The sequence below is a fragment of the Mus musculus genome, chromosome 7 (assembly GCF_000001635.26).
Source record: "Mus musculus strain C57BL/6J chromosome 7, GRCm38.p6 C57BL/6J".
NCBI lineage: Eukaryota > Metazoa > Chordata > Mammalia > Rodentia > Muridae > Mus > Mus musculus.
The window spans coordinates 44,513,272-44,532,730 of NC_000073.6; the positions used below are offsets into that span (position 1 = coordinate 44,513,272).

The 19,459-nt window shown below is 53.0% G+C and overlaps 2 protein-coding genes across 14 annotated transcripts in view; both read right to left on the reverse strand.

The window, feature by feature from the left end:
* The window catches only part of Mybpc2 (myosin binding protein C, fast-type), a 23,017-nt gene extending 11,573 nt beyond the window's left edge, over positions 1–11,444 (reverse strand). Inside the window, exons 1-13 of one of the 2 annotated variants that reach the window (NM_146189.3) lie at positions 11,300–11,398; positions 9,560–9,637; positions 9,050–9,136; positions 8,709–8,857; positions 8,404–8,521; positions 7,468–7,516; positions 7,062–7,121; positions 3,540–3,733; positions 3,112–3,244; positions 2,872–2,996; positions 2,655–2,760; positions 1,578–1,750; positions 397–562 (exon numbers count right to left, since the gene is read on the reverse strand). In NM_146189.3, coding sequence (NP_666301.2) covers positions 397–562; positions 1,578–1,750; positions 2,655–2,760; positions 2,872–2,996; positions 3,112–3,244; positions 3,540–3,733; positions 7,062–7,121; positions 7,468–7,516; positions 8,404–8,521; positions 8,709–8,857; positions 9,050–9,136; positions 9,560–9,637; positions 11,300–11,318 — 1,457 coding nt within the window. In that variant the 5' untranslated portion in view covers positions 11,319–11,398. Of the gene's footprint in view, positions 1–396; positions 563–1,577; positions 1,751–2,654; positions 2,761–2,871; positions 2,997–3,111; positions 3,245–3,539; positions 3,734–7,061; positions 7,122–7,467; positions 7,517–8,403; positions 8,522–8,708; positions 8,858–9,049; positions 9,137–9,559; positions 9,638–11,299 lie in introns of both variants that reach the window. The other variant, XM_006540819.4, reaches the window with a different exon arrangement.
* Positions 11,445–12,723: 1,279 nt separating this feature from the next.
* On the reverse strand, positions 12,724–18,816 carry Spib (Spi-B transcription factor (Spi-1/PU.1 related)). Of its 12 annotated transcripts, none has more exons than NM_019866.1 (6): positions 18,760–18,800; positions 17,952–17,979; positions 16,586–16,658; positions 16,108–16,337; positions 15,566–15,716; positions 12,724–14,986 (listed from the first exon to the last, which is right to left on the reverse strand). In NM_019866.1, the coding sequence occupies exons 1-6, from the start codon at positions 18,780–18,782 to the stop codon at positions 14,688–14,690; spliced, it is 804 nt and encodes a 267-aa protein (NP_063919.1). In that variant the 5' UTR covers positions 18,783–18,800; the 3' UTR covers positions 12,724–14,687. The 12 variants fall into 12 exon arrangements, with proteins under 12 accessions (NP_063919.1, XP_030098488.1, XP_006541002.1 ...); XM_030242628.1 differs by having other exon boundaries at positions 12,726–14,986; positions 15,620–15,716; positions 18,760–18,816; XM_006540939.3 differs by having other exon boundaries at positions 12,726–14,986; positions 15,570–15,716; positions 18,760–18,816.
* Positions 18,817–19,459: the final 643 nt, after the last annotated feature.

The following is a 19,459-nucleotide window of genomic DNA, read 5'->3' on the forward strand; positions in this document are numbered from 1 at the left end:
TGACAGCATCAAGACTGGCACCATTGTTATCAATGCCACCAGAAACCACAGTCCCTCATGAAAAACAAACAGCTCTCATGAAGGAACCCAGGAGGGTGTGATACTGTCTGAGAGCCATGGCGGATGAGCAGGTATCTATCTCAGGTGCTCACACTGCCTACTGAATGCTAACCTCTTGCTCTCCTGTGCACCCCAAATATGGTCCTCATTGACCTCTTCCCACACCATGCCTTTGCAGGGAGATCTTGATGTCCCAACCGACCCAGACTCAGATTAAAGCAACACTTCTTCTAAACTGGTGAGCCTATCACCCAGCCATAGCTAACGAATACACATGTCCCATTCAGCCAATCCAAGGGTTCACACACGGCACTGTTCCTTCTGCCTGTGCCTCACCTGCCCACATGGGAGATGGTGATCCTCTTGCTGGGTCGTACCTCCACGCCGTTCTTGTACCATTTGCCTGTCACCTTCTCATCAGACACTTCACACTTGAACACAGCCTGCTCTGCAGCCTTCACTGTCAGGTCAGCAATGTCCTGCAGGACCTCCAGTTGCTTCTCTGGATAAGGAGGAAGAAGGATGGGAACCCAGCCAGTCCACTCAGGCCACAAAGACTAGTGAGCACCCACTGTGTGCTGAATGCTGTTCTGGAGCTATAAAGATGAGTAAGCTTCTGACTGCCTACTGTGCATGGAGAGCCACGTTCTAGACAAGGAAATTCCATGAATTGGGAATGAGATGGCCTGAGAAGGGTAAGGGAAATGCTACAGAGAATACAGAAAGCCTCCTAGGAAGAGTGAGTGCAAAGGCCCTGAGGCGGGCTGGGGGCATGCCCAGAGCCTCTGCCTAGAATCCCCCACTGAGAGGCTGGGGTGTGGCTCCGTGGTAGAACTCTTAGCTAGCATGCTCTGACAAGATGCTAAAATTTTCCCAATATTTTACTTAGAAGTGTTAACTCACAGAGCCCTTGGGTAAAGAGAGCTGAATGTGTGAATATATGCCTACATGCATATATGTGTGTATATATAAATATCATATGTATGTATATAAAATATATAATATTCATATATATATATATTCATGTCTATCAGCCCCTCCCTTCCCCCTTGGTCCTCTCTCTCCCCTGTACAATGGTGTCATCTGAGAACTCGTCTTGGCAGTGCATTCCTGGCAGTCAGCTCAGTGTGCACTTTCCTTTGTTTAATGGCCACATATAAAAAAACTTATTTATTTGACCATAAATAACATAGATCTTTTTTCGTTTTCCTTTCTTCCTTTCTCTCTCTCTCTCTCTTTCTTCCTTTCTCTGTCTCTCTGTCTGTCTGTCTCTCTGTCTCTCTCTCTTTCTGAAATATAGACTCATAGGACATAAAATCCTATGGACTCCACGTCAACCAGCATACAGACCTCCTTCAGTGTTGTATGTGATGAGTTGCGGGGAGGAATGTCAATGTAGCAGGAAGGTTACCAGTCTGAGCACAAGATGGAGAGTGTGGCCACGTAGGGGTAGAAGGGGACACACTCTGATCAGAAGCCTCAGTGCTTTCATCCAGCCCTCTGAGAGGAAGCCATACCTTCCACAATGAGTTCAGCCTCACACTGGCCACCATTGGTTATGACCTGGTAGCGGCCCCCATCCTCCTGGGCCACATCAGAGTAGATGAGGATGTGCCGTTTCCCGTCCTTCTTGAAGCGGTAGCGCGCCTTGTAGGAATCCTCCCGAGTCATCTCCACACCATCTTTCATCCTGAGTGGAGGGAAGGCGGCCAGCGGTCTCAGTGTGGAAGGGTGGATTGTGGATAGAGCAGGGATGGGTGGGTGTGTGGTTGGTTTAGATGGGGAATGAATGGGTGGAGGGGTAAGGGATGGGTGGGATGAATGGAGGAAGGATGGCTTGACAATGACGGGTTGGAAGATGATAGGGGAATGGCCGAATGAGTCAATGGAAATGGAGGCTGGGTAAGGGATGGATGGAGATAGGAATAGATGAAGATATGAATGAATCAATAGATTGATGATGGATGGATGGAAAGGGGAGAAAAGGAATGTAAGGGTGGTGGATGGATGGATGAAGCTGGGTAGATAACGGACGAGTGGAGAGATGATGGATAGATCGGTAAATGTATAATGCAAAGATAGACTGGCAACGGTGGGTGGAAGGATAATAGGTGAATGGATTATAGAAGGATGCATGGCTAATTCATGGATGGAGGGATGGTGGATGGAATGGTAGTGGGTATGCAATGGAAAGACAGATGCATACAGGCATGGAAGGTAGGTGGTGGATAATGGGTGGGTGATGGGTAGGTGATGGGTGGGTACATGAGGGCTAGCTGAGAGGAGGATGGACAGGTGGCTAACAGACCCATGGATGGATACATTCAAGGGCAAATGACTGGCTGACAGATGAGTTAATGTCCAATACAACAGGGGGATCAGGAAAAGATCCTGAAGAGAATGGGACAGACAGAGGTCAGTTCTAGAATTGAGGTCAAGAGTAAAGGGGGAGTTTTAAAGAGTAACTGAGGTCTCAGGTGCCCCCTGAGTGGGATCAGAGTCTTCCAGGGAGTTTTGGGTCTACTAGAGACCAGGGCTGAAGTGAAGAACCTAAAGACATCTGTGCTCAGCTCAGAAACCAAAGCTCAACTCACCACATAACCTGTGCACCCTCTTCTGACACCTCTACCGACATTTCCACTCGGTCACCTACGAATACCTGCTGGTCCTCCAGTGGGGTGACAATCAAGACTGGGGGCTCTATGTAGTGGGAGAGAGAAAGCCAGCAGTTTCAGAACCCACTCAACTCCCTCCCTCCCTTCCTCCCTCCCTCCCTCCCTTCCTCCCTCCCCAGGTTCAGCCAGCCCCCACCTTTGACAAAGAGTTCAGTGAAACACTTCTCATCTTGGACTGCCACCTCGTATGCAGCATCATCCGCCAGCGTGCACTTGTTGATGGTAAGAATTCGTTTCTTCCCAACGTTCTCAAACACATACCTAGTATGAGAGCAGCCATTATAGAGGGCACAACCAAGGGGAAATGTTGGAACCCACTCTTATTTCTGAGCATTAACTCCAAATCGCCCTCTTTGCAGCAAACGCCTGTACACACTTGCTGCTTGGTTTGATCTCCTGGCCATTCTTGAACCACTTGAGAGGAAGGTCTGGGTCACTGATCTCCACCACCAGCTTGATCTTGTTGCCCCTGTCTACTTGGTAGGCTGGGTCCAACTTCTTAGTGAAGGCTAGAGAGGAAGAGAGGACCACAGGGTACAGAATGGACCAAGGGATGTGGAGATGAACAGCACTGAGGACAGGAGACAGGGGCCAGAGAGGAGAGTTCTCTGCCCTGTTCATTTCTAGAGGAGCCAAGTCTTTCTCCCAGACCTTAGTCACTCCAAGGTCAAGTCTGGAGGCTCCTGTGGGCTTAGAGACCCTTAAGAGTGAGGTCAACCACTTGCCAGGTGAGGGCACCAGAAGCTGGGTCCAGGGTGTATGCATGTTGGAGGACATGCCCATCTCCCTTGGGTCAGTGCTGACCTGCACTCTTCTTGACCTCCACCTTGGCCTTCTTGAGCCGCTTCAGCATGCCACGGAGGTCAGTGATGCCGTACTGGAAGGCGATCTTCTCGTACTCGCTCTTCTTGGCCCCTTTCAGGAGCTCCCAAATCTCCGGAGGTATACCCAGATCATCATCATCTTTCTTCTTCTTCTTCTCCTCCTCAACTACTTCCCTGGGGGAGCAGGGACATCAGTATCAAGGAGATTAGTGTTTCCCCCACCCCCACGGTGTACTTTGTTATGTGACCATCTATCCATGCCCTTTCATGTTCTACCCATGTACCCATCCATTCATCCATCCACCCATTCACCCATACACCCATCCATCCATCCATCCATCCATCCATCCATCCATCCATCCATCCATTCATCCTTCTATCCATCCATCCTCCTATCCATCCATCCTTCCTTCCACCCATCCATCCATTCTTCCACTCATCCATCCATCCACCCACCCACCCACCCACCCTTCCATCCATTCACCTCTCTGCCCATCTACCCATACACCCATCCATTCACAATTTATCCAACAAATATTTATCAGTCACCTTCCTTTCGCAGCTTTTTCCACCATGGTTCCCACAGAACATTTCCAACATCCACATCAGAAACCATCTCTTCCCTGTTTTAAATATTGCTATGGCTCCCCACTGCCTTCAGGGGAGCCCCAGCTCCTCATTCTGGCGATCACTAACCTACCTACCTTTCTGTCACCACCACTCTGACCATTCAGAACAGCTTCATGCCCCATCCTTAGCAATTCAGGCTCTTTTCTGCTTCCCAGGGCTTTTGCTGCTTCCAGCCTCTTATTTCCCTGCCTTTGTGTCCCTTTCTATCCTACCAACCCTAACCTTCTTCTCTGTGAAATATCTGTGCTCCTCCAAGGCCACTTGACCTACTTTGCCCTGGGGTTCCAGATCCTTGCAAACCCCTCCTCCAACCACACCAAACTGCCTCATGTGTGCCCCTGTCTTTGGACCTGTTTTGTCTTCCCAAGGCATTGAAGGAGTCAGGCCAGGATCACGTGGGGGCTTCTCTGTGCCTCTCAGCCCAGTACCCAGTGGACAAAAGGACTCACAGGAGGTGCAGTGAATGAAGCAAGGGATGCATGCAGAGATCTTCAAGAAGGAAGAAGGGAGGGACAGAGAGTAGGTAGGTGTGTGGGTGAACTTGGGACATGAATATTGTATTGGTATGGAGAGGAGAGGATGAGAGGACAGATAAACAGACAGATGGGTGGGTGGAGAATAGCAGGGCACATGCATACACAGCTCGGAGGGTTGAACAAGTATTGGGTCATAAATGGATACAGGATGGTCAAGCCTGTGGCCGGCTAGAAGCAGACCCACAGAGGAACAAGTCAGTAAGCGGAGCTGTCGGCGGGATAAATGAAACCATGAAGGGTGGACAAAAGTCCAATAATATGGTGGATACCTGAGAGAGAGTAAGTGTTCTGAAGAACAATGATAAATTGTCACAATCTATCCATTCTGCTATGAATGTGTGCACATGTGTACACGTGTGCATCTATGTGTGTAGCCAGAAGTTGACATCAACTGTCTCTCCCCAATCACTTCTCCACCTTAAGTTTTAATGTTTGTATTGTGTGTGTGTGTGCATGTGTGTTGTGTTTGCTCACGTATGCATGTGCTTGTGTGTGTGTGCATGTGTGTGTGTGTGTGTGCATGTGTGTGTGTGTGTGTGTGTGTGTGTGTGTGTGTGCATATACACACTCACACACTATAGCATGAACAATTTTCAGGAGTCAGTTCTCTCCCCTGACATGTGGTTTCCTAGCATGGAGTGCAGGACCTCGGGCTTCAGGACATGAAGCCTTGCCTGCTGAGCCGTCTCCCTTGGCCCACCTTATTTTTTGAGCCATGGTTGTCTCTATGAACCTGGAGCTCACTGACTGGCCTGAGCTGGTTGGCCAGCAAACGCCAGGAATCTATCTGTCCCCATTTCGCTATTGCTGCGATTACAGAAGCACAGCTCTGTGCCTGGCCGTGCACATGAGTGCTGGGGATTTGAACTCAGGTCCTCACACTTGCACAGCAAGCGTTTTACTGATTGAGATGTCTTCACAGCCCCAATGCAGTTTTTTTCTTTTTTCTTTTCTTTTTTTCCTTTTTACCTACAGAGTACCAACCCTACACTGCTAAATTTAACAGAAAGCTCAAAGGGTGAGGGTTCATGTCAGTGATGGGTAAAGAAACAACAGCAACAAAAGGCTGGTGGGCTGGTGTGTGTGGGAACAGATGTTTGGTAGTGTGCTGGGTGCTGTGGGGGAGGAGTGCAGGGACAATTGGATAAACATGCAAGGAGGTGAATGGATGTAAGAAGGACAGGGAAGGACCTTATTGGTGCAGGGAATGAGTGTGTGGACGGGGATGGACTAGCAAACAGACATTCGAGCATAATGGTGGCAAGGTGGATGGAGAGCCAAGAAGGTGGTGGGGAAGAATAAATATGTGAAGTAGATGGATGACAGCGAGGGAGACAGCTGGGTGAGTGGAGGATGAGGGCGTGGATTGCTGGGTGGGGACCAGTGATGGTAGTGAGCGTTGGAGGGAGGCAGGGCTGGACCAGTAGGGGGCGGAAGCCTGGGTGAGCAGGGCAGGTCACAGCTGGTGGATTCAGGGACTTGCTGGGCCAATGGCTGACGGGATGGTTTGTGGACAAGGTGGGGGTGGCCAGGCTGATGGGAAGGAATGATGATATAGACGAGATGGTGCTGGAATAAAGCGAAAACCTTGGGGTGGAGGTTGGAGGGATGGCTCAGTGGGCACACACAGCTTTCCCAGAGAACCCAGATTCAGTTCCCAACATCCCCAGTCAGGCAATTCACAACCGCCTGTAGCTCCAGTTCTAGGGACTCCAGCTCCCTCTTCTGGCCTCCACAGGTATGGCACTCATCTGCACAAACCCACAGGCATAGTAAAAATAAAATGGGCTGGCTGTGAGTGGAGAGAACTGGATGTCTGGATCTTGTTATCTTGCTCTTGCCCAGCCTATTGAATGCCAAATTCAGTGAGAAAGTCTATCTCAAAAAATAAAGTGGAAGGCTAGGCATGATGGTGCATGCCTTTAATCCCAGCACCTGAGAGTCCAAGGCAAGTAAACTTCTACGAATTTGAGGCCAGACTAGTCTACATAGCAAGCTCCAGGCAAGGCCAGGCAAGGCAATGTAGTGAGACACTGTCTCAAAAATTATACACACACTCATACATACACGCATGCATACCCACACACACACATATTCAGTGGAGAGTGATAGAAAATTCCAGAAATCAACCTCTGCCCCCTACACACATACTCACACTCCACATGCAGAAGAAAAGAAAAAGAGGAAGGTGGGGAGAGAGGGAGGGAGGGGGGAGGGAGGGAGGGGGAGGGAGAAAATTTAGGGAGGTTCATAAGGAGAAATGAGGTGTTGGCACCTTGGCTACTGTCCCTCTCCTGTGACCCCACCTGTCCCCTCTGCCAGCTAGGCCAACTCACCTCTTCTTCAACAAGCCACTGAAATCCAGCTCGCCTGCATCTTCTGACTTCCCGTCACCCCTGTAATCATTAAGAGGGAGTGGGAACTCCATTAAAATCTAACCCAGGTGGGAGGCAGAGGCAGGCAGATTTCTGAGTTCGAGGCCAGTCTGGTCTACAAAGTGAGTTCCAGGACAGCCAGGGCTACACAGAGAAACCCTGTCTCGGGAAGAAAGAAAGAAAGAAAGAAAGAAAGAAAGAAAGAAAGAAAGAAAGAAAGAAAGAAAGAAAGAAAGAAAGAAAAAAAGAAAAAAAGAAAGAAAGAAAGAAATCTAACCCAGGGTCCCCACTCCTCGTCCCCCATCTCCACCTCCCTTGATTCTCAGTGGCCGTGAGGTGTCCCTTCCCAGGACCCAGGGGCACTCACGAACGCTTGAAGCTCTCGAGGCTCTGACCGGATGAGTCCTGACGGGGTGCTGGGGACAGATGATGGGGGACAGTGAGGCAAACAAGGACCAGGATATCCCACCAAAGCATTCACAATTCACTTTCCTCCCTCTTTAGGCCAACACACCCTCTCTGCAGGCCTAGACAGCTCTCTCTCTCTCTCTCTCTCTCCCTCTCTCTCTCTCTCTCCCTCATGTGTGTGTGTGTGTGTGTGTGTGTGTGTCTGGAACAGAGACCTTTCTACATCTCCCTTCCTTCTTTTTTTTAAAAATCACTTTATTTATTTAATTTACTTGTTTATTTTGAGGCAGGTGTAACCCAGGCTCACTTGGGGCTGGCACCAACCATCCTGCCCCATCTTCATTGCTGGGTGTAAAGCATGTAACAGCACAACTTCTCTACAATTCATAGTTTCCAGCCCACTGGTCGCCACGCCCACCCTCCAGCCAGCCAGTTCCTTACTCCCCAGGCCAGGGCAACTTCATTTCTGCCACTCCTATTTTCAAGCCCCACACACTTTGAGCTGCCGAACCCCAGAGGCTGCAGGGTCCTTACTGCCTGGGCTCTGCACCCCTTCTTGAACCCATACACCCAAACCCTATGAGCCAGGAGGCCTTGTCTACCCAAGCCTTCAGCTCACACAATCCTGGAAGCCTCCTAAACTTTTGCATGGGCACCCCAAATTGCTAAACACCTGTAACACCCCACCCACCCCCCCACCCCCACCCCCGTCTATATCTCCTATGCAAAGCCTGGAGACCTTGTCTCCCCCTTTCCCATTACTGAGTCTGGACCCTCTCCTCTAAGAGATTACCCCAACTCCACACCTGCATCCATCCCAGCTGCCTAGAACCTCCCACTCCAGCCAGTTCCCCCGGCCCCGCCTGCGCCCCCGCCAGCGCCCCCGCTAGCGCACCCTCCACATCCACGTTGAACGAGCAGCTGTCGCAGACATCCTTGGCTTTGATCTCTAGACGGTAATCCCCGCGGTCCCCTAGGACCACCTTCCCAATGTGGAGCTCCACGGTGTACACCTGGGGGCCAGGGTGGCGGGTGCTTGAGACTCACAGTCCCCAAATTCCCACCCCGGCCCCAAAGCACTGCGCCAGCCGGCCCTAGTTAGTCCGCGCTGTAGATCTCAGTCACCCTCTAGGGGGTGCCATAGCTCCACGAGCACCGGCTCGGTAGCCAGACCCGCCTCTGGTCCCGTCGGGGTCTCACATTGCTGGTAGAGTCATGAGATTCCTTGAAGATGAACCGGGCTCCGCTCTTGCTGCCCAGCTCCTGCCACTTCCCCTTGAACCACTTGATGGTCGGCTTGCCTGGGAGCTCCTTCCCGTTCACCTTGGCCAGAATCACCGCGTCTTTCCCTGCAGGAGAGAGGTAGTGAGGAACCCAGCACTCCAGAGACTACCCTGAGCTCAAGACCCCGGGATCCAGGCCTAACTCTCCACCCTCAGATCCAGGAGTCCTCCCTAGTCCTCCTCCTTCAGATCCAGGGGTCCAGACTGAACTCTGGTCCTTCAGACTCAAGTTCTAGATTGTTCTTCCCAAGTGCTCACCAGTCTCCACTGACACAGAGTCCGGCTTTTTCAGGAAGATGCCTGTGGGCTCCTCCGCAGTTGGGGATTGGTCCTCAGGTGGGGCCTCTGCTCAGGAGAAAGGATTCGGGAGTCAGCATTGATCGGGAGGGGTCAGTAAGCAGAAATCGTAGGGATGGCTTGGCTTTTAATCCAGAAGGCATAAGCTTTGCTGGCCCCCTCAGCCCCTAGGGCCTCAGATTCCCCATCTGTGGACCAGCAGGTTATGGTCAGGATGGTCTTGAATGGACTTCGGTATAATAAAGGGCATGTAAATATGGGCACAGCCTTTGGGAACTGGGCAAGAATTGCTTGAGACATTGCTCAGAGTAAGATACCAGCCTGGGATGTCGGGAAGCCAGGAAGGACTGTGGCGCTCTGACCCTGTGTGGGAACAGCTATAGGAAAGAGGCAAGGAAAGTCTACAGCAGTGTGGAGAAGGGCGGGGGGGGGGGGGGCGGGAGAGCTGGCAGAGCCCTGGGGGCACCTCACCTTTGGGGGGCTCTTCAGGAGTCTGCTTTGCAGGGGCTTCCTTTGGGGCATCTTTGCCTTTGGAGGCCTTTTTGGCCGCTGTAACATAGACATTGAGAAAATGGTTCTCTCCCCAGAATCCAGAGGCCAGACCCAAACCTTCATTCTCAGAACCAGGGGTCCAGGCCTCAAATCTTCTTCCCCAGACCCTCTTCCCTCAGATGGAGGTAGGTATGGTGGGGTACAGATCCCCCATTCCAGGCATAAGTTGATCCCAACCCTGAGTATGGAGTCAGGTTCCCCCTCCCCTTGTAGCCTCACCCCAGGCTCTGGCCATCAGCCTGACCTTTCAGGTTTGGGGTATAATTAGCCCTTCCCTTGGGCTGGAAACTAGACACTGGTGCTGACCACAGCAGTCTCCCTTGTGGTGCGGGTCACTGATCCATGGGTCAGTCTGTGCAAGGGAGCTGGTCTCTACCTCAGCCAGACTGGGCTGACCCCAGGGGAACAGCCACCTAGGGGTAGGTGACACCAGGGCTTGTGTGCAGTGCCCACTTCCACAAAAGGAGAAAGCCCTAACCAGCATATAGACTATCCCTGCCCCCTAAGGACCTAATGCCTCCCGTGCCTAACTGCACATGAAGAGAGACGGGGGTGCTGGGACATGGCCAGTATTTGCCAAGCAGGTAGGAGGCTCTGGATTCCTTCCCCAGCACAGCAGGAAAAAGAGGGCCCCACCCATGGAAGAGAGACACACGATTCCTTCACAGAAGTCCAATGCGCACACCAAAGGGGTTCTCATATTTACACAGAAGAGTATCGTTCCATGCACATGGAGTCCTGTTGTGTCCATAGAAGCACCCTATGATCCTAATCTTCACTCAGTGAGGAGACTCAACTACCTCGAGGGTGCTCGCCCACCTGGAGAGGACCCTGTCCCCAAGCTGAGCCCCAGCAATGCACAAGCAAGATCCTGTCAGCCTCAAGAAAAAGAGACACCCACATAGAAAAAAAAAATTATATTGCCAGGCCATGGTGGTGCACGCCTTTAATCCCAGCACATGGGAGGCAGAGGCAGGTGGATCTCTTGTGAGTTTGAGACCAAGCTGGTCTACAGTGCTAGTTCTAGGACAGCCAAAGCCAGGGATACACCAGAGAAACCCTGTCTTGAAAAACCAAAAAGAAAAAGGGGATGGGGAGAAAAAAGAAAGGAAAGGAAAGAAGAAAAGGAGACACACACACACACACACACACACACCCCCAGCAGGGTGTAGTAGCCCATGCCTGCCGTCCAGTCTTGGTAGACTGAGGCAGTATGATTTTAGGACTTCCCAGCCAGCCTTAGCTCCGGAGTGAGTTTGGGGCCAGCCTAGGCTGCAGACTTTGAGGACAGCCTGGAGGGCTTGGGGGCAGGGGTGGGGTGAGAGAGCAAAGAGAGAAGGGGAGAGAGAAAGAAAACCGAGGCCAATTTATAATTGCACAACTGAGATTTCTACCCAAGATGGGTCTCCCAGTCCCCGAAGAGGAAGGGGACTCCTGACCCTACACAGACAATAGACCTCATGGTCCTGCATTAGGAAGGGACCCATCTGTGCACACAGAAAGGGTCCCTCTTCCCCAAGCAGGAAAGGAACCTACACTCTACCTAGATGTAGGAACAGGCAAAGGACCCCCTCCTCCCATAGTAGAAATCCCCTTGTGTGCACCCTACCCTCCACCCCATCCCCACCCCCACCCCCAAGAAGGTTTCGGGCCAGCCACCTGGTTTAGCCTCAGGCATGTCGGCGACCTTCTCCTGCTCCCAGGACTTGGGACCGCAGTGGCTCTAACCAGGCCCTAGCAGGGACAGGTGGGTCTCCAGGAGGAGCCCTTTATGGAGTCTCGAGACTCCCAGGAGGCAGCGCAGGGCCGCCCCGCATTCCTCTTGCATGCTCTAAAGGGCGAGAAATAGCGAGCAGGCAGGAGTGGAGGGATGCCAAGGCCCTAGTGGGGATGGGATGTGGTGCTTAGACACCTGAGTCTGTGGAGGTGCAAAGGTGAAGACTGCGTGACCGCAGAAAGAGGGGAACTGGAACCCCAGAGTCTGGGGGCACAGGGGTCCAGATTCTTAGGTCCTGGATGAAGTGGGGGGGAGAAGGAGGAACGAGAAGTGGCCAGAGCACAAGATGGGGAGAGGGGGGAAGCAGAGAGGGCACTTGTGTGGGGGCAAAGAACGAGGAGGAAAAGAGAAAAGGAAAAAAGGGAGGGAAATCCTGGGTCTTGGGAACGGGCGTGGGGGGCTGGGAGTCTCAGGTGCACGGGGCAAGCGGGGCGGGTTCTGGAAGCCTTTCTTAGCCCCAGTCAGGAGTTTTCTAGAAACCAGAGACGGGAAGGATAGTCCGATTTCCCCCGCGTAGGCAGGACGGGTGCCGGCCTCAGGGAAGAGTTCTCGGTGTCCCTCCCGCCCTATTCTGATCCGGGTCCCAATGGGAGCGGCCTGGCCGGCTGCCCGTCACCGGCCAAGTGCAGAGAGGCCGGGAAGGCCCTGGAGAGCTGCCCAGGCCCGGCTCCTTCCCAGCACCAGAGGGGAGGAGCGGGTAAGGAGGAGGAGAGGGACACTTGGGGAACCACAGGTGTGGCTGGCCCAGAAGGGTGTCAGAGGAAGGAACCAGGGTATCGAAGACAAGCTGTCCTCCCCCCCCCCTTTTACTCTTTGTGTCCCTCCCTCCTTTCTACTTTCAAAAAAAAGATCCCCTAACAGCCGGAAGCTTCCTGGCTTCTGGGGGCACAAAGTCCTGTCACACCATTGGTTGCAGTGCAAAAACTTCCACCTCGCTCCCTAGGGAGCAGGCAAGTTGCACAGCAACCCATTGTAGTAACACACCCCTGTAACCCGGAATTCCAGAGACTGAGCTGAGACAGGGCCATTGGAGTGACTTCAAGACCAGCCTGAACTACAACGTAAGGAAGAGCCTATCTTCAAGACAAAAAAACAAAAACCGAACAGTCAGATGTCTGGAATGGAGGGGTGAGCAGAAAAGCAAGGTGGGAAACAATGGTTTCCTCATTCAAGCCCTAGCCTGGCCCACCACCTTCCTTTCTCCCTCCCCCTCCCTCCCCCTCCCTCCCTATGACTGCCACAGTCTCAGAAGAGTTCATGTGGAGGTGCAGGGGACAGTTCCTAATAAAGGGTCCCAAGACGGCTTAATTTTGATGTACACTTTATTTATTATGCATGTATAGTGGTGATGAGAAATAATTTTATTTAGTACAGTTTAGCCTTGACCACATGGACATCTGGATCTTCCATGACCCTGTTCCCCCTCCCGGCCACCCACAGAGGTGAGTTCCGGTGTGTCACAGGCTCATTGGGGAGGCTCATGGGGTTGCAAAGAGTTTTAAGGGCCTCTTCATCGTCTGTTTCTCAGAGAGACGGAAGCCTGAGTGCCCCCCTCCCCTCACTCAGGCTTCAAAGCTCTGGGTTCTGATTCTGCTGTGGATGCCCAAGACAAACCCACAGTTTGAGCCTACTTGGCCTGTAGCACTTGAACGGAAAAGACTGGGCCTGAACAGGCGGGTGTGAGGAAGTCACTGGTGTGAGACAGACAGGCACTGAGCAGGGTCCTGGGCAGACACCTGGACAGAGGCCGGCCCCAGAAAAGCTGGCCAGAAGTCACCAGTTGTCCAAAGATTCACACTTAGATATCTGGGTGGCGGGAGTGCTTTCTAGCTTGACAGATCACTATGAAAGCGGGCTTTCCTCCAAAGAAAGCACCTGCAGGGACTTAATTTGCCTGCCTTGTGGGTGGGGGTTGACCAAGTCTAGAAGTCTGTCTACCCATGGCGTGGGTAAGCACAGAGTAGTAAGGTATGTTCATAGTTCCAGACGCAGAGGCAGGAAGAGTGTCATGAGCTTGAAGCCAGCCTGGGCTACACAAATAGACCTTGACTTAAGAAAAAGGAAAAAGGGCGTGGTGGTGCACGCCTTTAATCCCAGCATTTGAGAGGCAGAGGCAGGTGGATTTCTGAGTTTAAGGCCAGCCTGGTCTACAGAGTGAGTTCCAGAACGGCCAGGGCTACACAGAGAAACCCTGTCTCGAAAACAACAACAACAAAAAGACAAGACAATGGAAAGAAACAGTCACGTGGTGCGCTGCCTGACATCTGAGCATTCTGGCTGAGGCAAGGGCTCAAGGTCTTCCCTAGCTACACAGTGAGAGTGAGTTCAAGACCAGCCTGAGCTACATAAGACTCAATCTCAAGAATAAAAGGCACCGGCCTTGCCACAGCCATACCTCTGCCACACATCCCCCTCAAACACAACATACAGGTCGCGCCTCAGTCAGTGTGTGAATGCAGGGCTGCTGAGAGCCTAGAGAACTTCCCATATGATCAAGGGATCCCAGAAGGAAGGGCCCAACCTATAAGGTTCACTGAACCTCCCACCCTACCTTACCCAGCCATTCATCTCGGACATAGGTCCCAGAGGGTCCCAAGGGGTGCCTGAGGCAAGAGGAGCCTGAGGCAAGAGGACTGCCACTAGCTTGAGAATAGCCCAGCCCGGGTTACATAGTAAAATCTCTCAAAAAAGGAAAAAACCTGGTGTGATGGTGCACCCTTGTCATCCCAGCACTCAGGAGGCCGAGGCAGGACGATTGTTAAAAGTTGGGGGGCCAGCCTGAGCTACATAATGAGACCCTGTCTCAAACAAACAAAAGTCATAAACGGACGCAGAGAAAAGTCACACACAGGTGGCACAGGGTTCTCAGAGAGCTCCAAACATAACTAGACCTCAGATCTAACAAGGGCTTCAGGGGGAGTACAGAGGGACCGACCTATCTGGCCAACAAAACAAGGGTTTGGGGGGGGCTGTAGACAGCGCCACCTGCTGGTGAGATGTCATGTGAGCTCACAGGACTCGCAAGAACTGCGGTTTCTGGAACCGTAGACGACATCAGGGCTCCCCCATCCCCCCCCCCCCCGAGAAACCTGCCATTCTGAAACCGTGTAGAATGGCCAGTGCTCCCTCAAACACGACCATCCTAGATTGGAATCCTATACACGGCACAGGAAACTCTGGGGAGGCTCTAGGGAGAGCTGAGAACCCTGACTGCCCTCATATGGGGCTCCATGGGACTTAGGGGCCAGAAAGGGGTCCTTAGCGGAGTGCTCAGACATGCCGGGAGGCTGGCAGCAGCGCGCTGTCAAACTGGTAGGTGAGTTTGCGTTTGACCTTGCGGATTTCGCCTGTCTTGGCATAGTTGCGCAGCGCTCGGGCCAGCTTCTGATACGTCATGCGCTTGCGGTTGCCCTTCTGCTGGCCCCAGCGGCGAGCCAACAACTCCTTGTGCTTGGAGGAGAACTGGAAGACGCCGGCACCTGGCTCCACCCACCACACGCACTCGCGCATGTCCCCGCGTAGGAGCAACCCCAGCAAGAACTGGTACAGGCGCAGCTTCTTGCGTGCACCTGCAGGGTGTTGGATACCAGCGTTAAGAGGGGGAAGTCCGTTAAAGGAACCCCCAGAGCTACGGCCCCTCGCCACCCTTAGTTTTCACAATGGAGTTGGGCCTGGTTGGCTGCAACTACTCCAGAGGCTGAGGAAAGATCACCAAGTTCAAGATCAGCCTAGGTAACTTAGGGAGACTGTCTTTTAAAAGTAAGAGGGTGAGGCTTGGCTCAGTGATAGAGCCCCGTGCCTAGAATCCCTCCAGTGAGCGCGGGAGTATAAATAAGATGACTGGTTTGACATACGGAAAATTGAGGTCCAACAGAGAATAATTGGTTTGAAAGGTTGTCAGACACAGAGGCCTAAGGGGAGGAGGATTGTAGGTATATATTGGGTTTCCTTTGGCTGTTACTGTGTCTTTGTGCACAACGGAAACCCAGGCACAGAAAGGTCGATGCCCTTGACCAAGGTCACACAGGCAACAAGCAGCATGGATCTGGGAACTTCCTTGGGAAGTATTAGTGTTTAGGGTGCTCTGGTTCTTGCATCCTCTCCCCCACTCCCAGTCAGCATCCCCACTAAATCTCCACCCCACATACCTGCCTCAGATCCCCTCCCCTCGGAGCCAGCCAAGAGGGCCTCGTCTGACTCACTGTCCGAGACCTCCAGGGCGGGGCTGTCCAGCATAATGTCTTCTTCCTCTGATAGCACAGGGCTGGGGTACGGAGCATAAGCCAAGGAGCCCAGGGTCTGTGGGAGACCAGGGTCACCTGCACATCACTCTTGGTCCTCCCCACCTCTGCCCAGGGTCACATGCACAGCACTCCCTCTGTCCTCCCCACCTCTGTGGCTCTCACTACTTGGATGTACATCTTCCTGTACAGTGTGGACACTAGCCTTGGTTCTTGTCCCAATACACAGAGAGGTTGAGGCAGTTGCCCCAAGCTATACAGCCAGTAGATGGCATGGGTAGGACCTGCCTTCTGAACTGATGTATACAGTGCGGAGCCCAGGGGACACTTGAGCTACCTTGGAAGGGTGTTCTTGTGCTCCCCCTTCCCCCAATCCAGAAGTTCATCTCAGGGGTTGTGCAAGAGATGTAAGGTGGGAGCTCTCCCTCTAAGCTGTCCCGGCTCCTCACCTGGCTGGTGAAGTCCTCTGGGGGGTACACCTGGAGGCCAGGCCCTGGGGCCTCCAAGCTGGGGGCTGGGTCGAGGGTCCCCATGGGGCTATAGGTGGAGGGGTTAGGACCATGGCTATAACAGAGCTGAACAGTTTGGGAGTGGCTAAAGGCAGCAGTAGCAGGATCGAAGGCTTCATAGGGAGCGATGGCAGGAGCAGGCGGGGCCTCTGTCCAGCCCCATGTAGAGTCTGGGAGAAAGGTCAGAGTTAGTAGCTGAAGGAGGTCAGAAGACCCGTACCTCAAGGTCCCACACAGAGGGGCCTTTGTAAGCTGTGCAAATCTCTGACCCCAGAATTTGCATGGGGGAGCAGATGGGCAGGAGGTGGGGGAGGAGGTGGCTTGGGGAGGGGCTGCCCTGCTGGGGGAAAGCTCCCATGAGCCTTAAGTCACCCTCTGTGAACTGGGCCCAAGGTGGCATGAAGCTGGGGTCACTCACCAAGGCCCCCATCTGAATCTGGGTAACTGAAGGGCTTGCAGCTGTCCAGGTCGTAGAAGACTCCTTCTGGGTACTGGCGGAGTGAGGACAGGGTCATCTCAGGCCTTGGAGACACTCCCTCCCCTACCTTGGGGAAGACTGACAGACAGGTGAGAGAAGGGAAGGGCTGATGGGGACAGAAACAGATAGAGACACAGAGACTGAATCCATGAATAAGACATACACAGAAGCTAGCATCTGCTAAGGCTCTGACCCTCAAGGAAACCTGGTAGTGTCCAGTATGCAACTGGTACCCAAGAAACTCACTCTGTAGCTCAGGCTGGCCCAGAGCTTAGAGCAGCTGTTTAGCCTCATCCAATGAGTATGGGGTGACATGCATTCACCACCTTCTTTAACCAGGACACCAGTTCACCTCAACAACTGCATGCTGCTTCAGCCACAGCCATTGTAGAAGCAGTGGAGACTAGACTTAGAGCAGATCGACTCTCGAACAACCCCTGCTGTTCGTGCAGCGGGGATGGAAACCTGTGTGCGCAGAGCATCCTCAGGCAGCTCTGCTCAGACCCCAGATCACAAGCATCTCAGCAAGTGGGATAAACAAACTATGGCCGCTTTGGTGGGCGGTAGACCATGCAGCAAAGGGAAAGAACAGGTACCTAACATACCATGGAAGGAAAGAGGCCAGGTGTCCCACAGACCTAAATATAAGTCACTTTAAACATTCAAATGAACCAGTATAAAATATGGGGTGAGTCGGCCTAGGAAGGGACTCCAGAACAATGGAAAATTTTCTAGATCTGGGTCTGGTAATGGCTACAGAGGTATACACCATGAAGGCACTCACTGATGCACACCCAAGACGTCAATTCTAAATAACCTACGAGTCAGGTGCCTCTCCTGGATATCCCCAGTACTGAGGGGTGCCTAGGGAGTTTGAAAGCCAGACAGGAGAAATCCTGTCTCAGTTCAAACCAAACCATACCAAACCAAACCAAACCAAACCAAACCAAACCAAACCAAACCAACAAAACTCAAGGCAGAAGGGCTTCTCCACCACCATAGAAAAAGTCATTGTTGGGTTATGAGTTCAAAAATGTTGGGAAAAATAGTGTCCAAAATACTACAGTTAAAAGGTGTAAGATCCATAACTCCAAAGAAGAGGCCATACAGGGCTAGACAGGTACACAAGGTCTCAGAAGTAGCCCGGAGTTTGAGGAAAATAACAGAAAGGTGTGGTGGGGATGGGGGTCGGGGGAGACAGAGACTGGAAACTGAGGCCAGAAGTAGATGATCTAAGTAAGGTTAGTTCCCATGGGCTATACCGGGCCGCCACATACTCTGGTGGGGGGGGGGGTGTCCAACTCACCAAACAGCTTAAGTGTGGGCCATCCAGCCTGGCAGGAGAGAGACACAGGGGCATGTCAGGGCCGCCCTCAGCCACCTGAGTCTCAAAGTGGTTGTGGGGCCCAGAGGGGAGATGGTGGCAGCTGTGATCACCCACCACAGCTCTGCAGTCTGTGGGCTGTCCCTGTGTGCGCCCAGCCTTCTCCTCCAGGCCCCCCCACAACCCTATCGGGACAGGAAGTAGGGGGCGGGTGCCAGGCAAATGTCCCCCACTCTCCCTGGGATTTGCATGCACAGACGCTGGGGGAGGCAGGGAAAGTAGGGGAGAAAGTCCCCAGACAGCTGGGGACAGGCTGGCCAGAGAACTGGGTTTGAGTGTCTTAGTAAGTCTGGCTGAGACTAGGAGCAGCAATGAACTAAAGAGCCAGGCTAGCAAGGAATACAGTAAGGGGGGTGGGGGGGGTGAGCTAAGCAGTTCATTTCTGGTGCCCCAGGATGGGCAGCCAGGGCAGAACCAAGAACCAAAGGAAACGCTGGACAGAAGAAACTAGAAACAGACAGAACTCAAGGTGCAGAGGGCCAGAAAATGAGCCATGCAATACTGTCAAGGACAGACGGCACACCTGGGAACACCTAGGCAGGATGGGGTCAGGGCGGGTTGTGGAGTGGGGGTGTCTCCAGAACACACCATCTCTGGAACCTTGTCTAGGAAGACAGAGCTGATGGAGATTCACCCCCTTATCACCTGCCTCTGGGTGCCACAGAAGCTGAGGATGCTGTGCTGAGTGGGGTGGGGGTCCCAAGAACAGGATTGGGGGTTACCCACTTACTGTGCAGCCTCCAGAGCAAGCATGGTGGTTCAGAGCAGGCTAGGCTGGCTCTGGCCACCACTCCTATATATATTTGGCCCAGCCTCCGCCTACCTACCCCCAGGGGCGGGCCATGGGGGCCCTCCTCAAAAATCCCCTCTGGGAGGGGTCTGGATTGCACAACCCTCTAGTCACATGGCAGAGAGGGTGGGCCTAGGAGCCATCTGGATTTGGGGATCCCCACCATTGGGGATGGAAGGCTGACATGGAGAGAATTGCTGAGAAAGGGGAGTGAGACAAAAGATTTGCAGGCCCTGGGGACAGGATGTCAGAGGGACCAATGGTGACCAGGACAGGATGGCAGGGAACATGAAGCCCAGACACAGTATGAGGACAGGGAATCTCCCAAGAGCTGAGGGGAAGCCCGGGGAGACAGACCACCAGGACCCTCTGGTGGGAGCTACTCCATGGCTGTGCCGTGACAGGGAGGGTCCCATGTTGCCCTGAGGTGTGCTAGGGGCTGCCCCAGGCCTGGACAGCACCTAATGCCAGCTGGGTGGCCACCAGTCCCCTGGGGAGGGGCAAAACAGAGTAGTAGGGTCCCATGCTGGGTTTCAGAGGGAAAACAGAGATGTCAGTCCTGTGTGGACACAGGCAGGCACACTGGGGCTCCAGAGGGTTGTACAGAGTCTACACCATGAAACCCAACCTGTTCCCAAAG